This window comes from Lepidothrix coronata, unplaced genomic scaffold (genome assembly GCF_001604755.1).
Source record: "Lepidothrix coronata isolate B3197 unplaced genomic scaffold, Lepidothrix_coronata-1.0 Scaffold108, whole genome shotgun sequence".
In the NCBI taxonomy this organism is placed as follows: domain Eukaryota; kingdom Metazoa; phylum Chordata; class Aves; order Passeriformes; family Pipridae; genus Lepidothrix; species Lepidothrix coronata.
Genome location: NW_016690288.1, coordinates 1,109,046 through 1,112,726, shown reverse-complemented (window position 1 = coordinate 1,112,726; position 3,681 = coordinate 1,109,046). Strand labels below are relative to the sequence as shown.

The 3,681-nt window shown below is 47.1% G+C and overlaps 1 protein-coding gene across 1 annotated transcript in view; it reads left to right on the top strand.

The window, feature by feature from the left end:
* The window catches only part of WBSCR17 (Williams-Beuren syndrome chromosome region 17), a 221,786-nt gene that overhangs the window by 138,701 nt on the left and 79,404 nt on the right, over nucleotides 1-3,681 (top strand). Inside the window, exon 4 of the mRNA XM_017824039.1 lies at nucleotides 321-438. Within this exon, the coding sequence (XP_017679528.1) occupies nucleotides 321-438 (118 nt within the window). The remainder of the gene's footprint in view (nucleotides 1-320; nucleotides 439-3,681) is intronic.

Here is a 3,681-nt window from a genome sequence, read left to right as displayed (position 1 = left end):
AGGCTCCCCAGGGCAGTGGGCACAGCCCCAAGGCTGCCAGAGCTCAGGGAGGGTTTGGCTGATCCTCTGGGGCACAGGGGGTGACTCTTGGGGCTGGGCCTGTGCAGGGCTGAGGGTTGGACTCCGTGATCCTTGGGGGTCCCTCCCAGCTCAGCACATCCTGGGATTCTGAGCTCACTCCTTGCCGCGATTTCTCCGGGATAACCAGTGGCAGGAAACATCTGAAGCCAACAGGAGCTTTGCAGAAATTATCCCTCAGCCCATTAAAACATTGGGGAATGTCACTAACTGTGCCTTCCCGTGGGTTTCTCTCCGTGCAGGACACCGGCCATGATCGGCTGCTCCTTCGTGGTGAACAGGAAGTTCTTCGGGGAGATCGGGCTCCTGGATCCCGGCATGGACGTGTACGGAGGGGAGAACATCGAGCTGGGCATCAAGGTTGGTGACACACTTGCAAGAGAAATTGCACCCATCAGGATTTAAGGAGCCCAAAGTGACACTTTAACAAGTTGGCATGAGCAGTTATTGGAAGGCTTCGGGGGGACTGAGCAGGGATGGGATATTTATAGCATTTTAATTTCAGTTTAAGGGGGAAAATGGCTTGGTTTTAGGGGTGAGAGGAGTTTTTTTCCTTGGATTCTTATCTGTCTGACCTGAGGCAAAAAGCTACTGAGATGAAATGGCATTTCCAGCTTAAACAGACCCTGTCATGTTGTCACAGTGGCTGTAAAGTTATAGGTATCTTAAATACCAGGAAGAATACAGGGCCACTTTTGTGGTTTCACAGTCCTGGGGGGGTTGCTGGGACTCTTGTGAGTATCTCAAGAAGACACAAAGCCCAAAAATACTTTCCAGGCATTTACATCTGCAAATAAAACACGTTCCCAAACAGACAAAACCTGCTTTTCCCAGTGAAACCCCCCAATTGCAGAGCTGCCTCAGAGCATCCTTCCAGACTCCACCGTGACAGCATCACTTGATTACTATGTACAATATTAGATATGGCTTAGTGATTCAAGTGTTTGCACACACTGAAGTGATTCATAAGCAATGAATTCAGTGTTCAGAAGCAACCTGGGCTGGCAGAGTCTGTGGAGATTTTTCCAGGCACGGTTTGGAGTGCGGCACTTGTACGTTAACGAGCTGATAGGGGGAGGCTGGAGAGTTATACCTGGAAAATTGCATTGATTGTGCTGTTGTAAAAATGAAAAATCATTGTTCAAGCTCATAGATTTACCAGAGGATATTTGCTTTGCTGGCAAGTCAGGGGAAACTTAAGAAATCTATTGTTAGTCGGCTACGGGGAGCAATAATCTCACTTAAACAAGGGAATGGAAATGAAAGGCTTTAAATGTGCCACAGAGCTTCTCTACATGTGAAGTAATTACTGCTCATCATCGTGGGTCTGGAGAGATCCCAAACCAAGCTCTTCTGGTGGCTCTCCTTATTTGTTTGTGGGATTTTTCAGTCTCACTGTGGAGTGAGTCTTCTCACAATTAGTAATTCAACCCATCTGCTGGGTTTGGGGGCATTTCGTTGAAGTTTGGCTTCTCAACAGGAACAATCAGATGGATGTCTCAGGGACAAGTGATGAGCATATGTCCTCTTCTTTTTCACATGCTGAATTTTTTAGAAATATCTCAGAAACATCCTTTTGAACAAATAATCCCTCTCTTCCCCAAGTGACTTTCCTAAGCTTGTGTTTCTAACCCATATGTTTGCCCATTCACGTGCTGCGTGTTCTGGACAAGGTTTCAAAGTCATTGGTGATTTTGAGAGCCCAAGTCCTTAGAAATCTACCTTGTAAGGCTACATAGAAAGTAGATTTTTGAAGATTCTTGAGCTCCAAAAATCAGCCTTTCTGCAAGTGTCTTATTAGTGGCCAACAGCTCATGACCCATCGGTCCCGGACACACATTGGCCAGATAAACACTGGCCAGTATTTTTCCAGTTAGGCACCAAAACCCACATAAAAATTGAGGCTTAAGGATGTTTCCAGATAAAAATCAAGTTAACTGGGAAGAAAGTAAGAGGCAGAGTAGGAGTGACCTTGGAAAAGGTCTTAGAAACACGTTAGATACACGTTGGCCACTGTGTGCAGGTCAGGAGGCTCATGGGGAGGTCCTGGGGATGGTGGTTGCCAGGTGTCTGAGTTCCACTTCCCAGTAAGATTCCAGTTATAAAGAGTTTCAAAAGAGAATTAGTAAGGCTTTTTGTGGGTCTTTTGCTATTGCACCTGATAAGTGCCTCTCTGGAGTCAGAAAAGTAATTTGGTGGCTCCTCAGTTGGTTCAGTGATTCCTGGATGAAAATAAAGGCAGAAAGGATTTCTTTTCTGTTTTGATGATGGTGCAAATTCCATCATCATTCTGAGAATCATTTGAGCCTTTTTAAACATTTTATGGAGAAAACTGTCCCATCTCATCAAAAATGAGATAATAAACCCATTGAGGCGAAGAGGAGGACATGGAAAAATGACAGTGTTTCAGGCAAAAGCACAAGTTTAACTCTGTTGTGGTAAATTAAATACAAATAATCTGAATAACAAAATGAAATAAATGGTTGAGAGGGTTGGGCTAGGCTAACCTGGAATGGCCAGGGCCATATATTGTCCAAGAATCTTGTTTTATTGATGTGCTTCAAGGTGATGGAATCAACATCCCTGGAGGGTTTTAACAGATGTGTGGATGTGGCACTTGGGGACGTGGGTCAGTGGTGGCCTTGGCAGTGCTGGGGGAAGGGTTGAACTCAATGGTCTCAGAGGGCTTTTCCAACCTAAGTGAATCCACAAATACTGTAAAATCAGCTGTCCTGGACCTATTGTGGTGAAATATATGGGCCATATGTTTCTTTCAGCTGCTGAATTCAGTGAGCAAAATGAGGAAGTTCCTGCAGGAGCCACTTAAAAAACCAGTAACAAACTGTTAGTCCCATTCCCAGGGTGGCTCTGCTCTCCTGCACGTGCTGGGAGCATCCTGGGACTGCTCAGAGAATAATACTAAAGCCATTGAACATGTTGCTGCCCCAGGCACAACCCTGTTCTGCTGGCGGGGTGGCTTTGGCCCTGACACAGGAACGTGCTGTTCTCCAGGTTATTGGATCTTCTTTTGTGCCCCTGGAGTGTCTCCAGAAGGTTGTGCTCATTTGCTCACTCCTCTGGTCCCCAGTGTCCACTGCTTCACTTCCTGAGACAGAGCTGACTCTAATTCCTCTTTCCTTGGCAGAGAGCAGAGAAGTGTTTGCAAAGCAGAGCAGGGAAGGCTGATGTTTCAACAGAGAGGTTTTCAACGCCCTTTTTTTCTCCCTCCCCACAGAGTGTGCCTTGAAACAAAATCATAACAGCACCAGGTCTTCCTTGCTGTGCTGACAGCCACAGGGAGCAAGGGGTTGATCTGTCCTGGTGTTAATAACCCCCCAAAGACTGTTTGGGGAAGAGCTGGTGAGCAGGTGATTGTGGTGAAGCTGCTGGAGCCCAGGTTTGGAGGCATCTCATGCCTGGTCTCAATTTCCACACTGGAACAGGGAGAGTCCCTCTGCTCTGGGACAGGCTGGGAGAGCTGGGAGTGCTCACCCAGAGAAGAGAAGGCTCTGGAGAGACCTTAGAGCCCCTTCCAGGGCCTAAAGGGGCTCCAGAGAGCTGGAGAGGGACTGGGGACAAGGGATGGAGGGACAGGACAAGGGG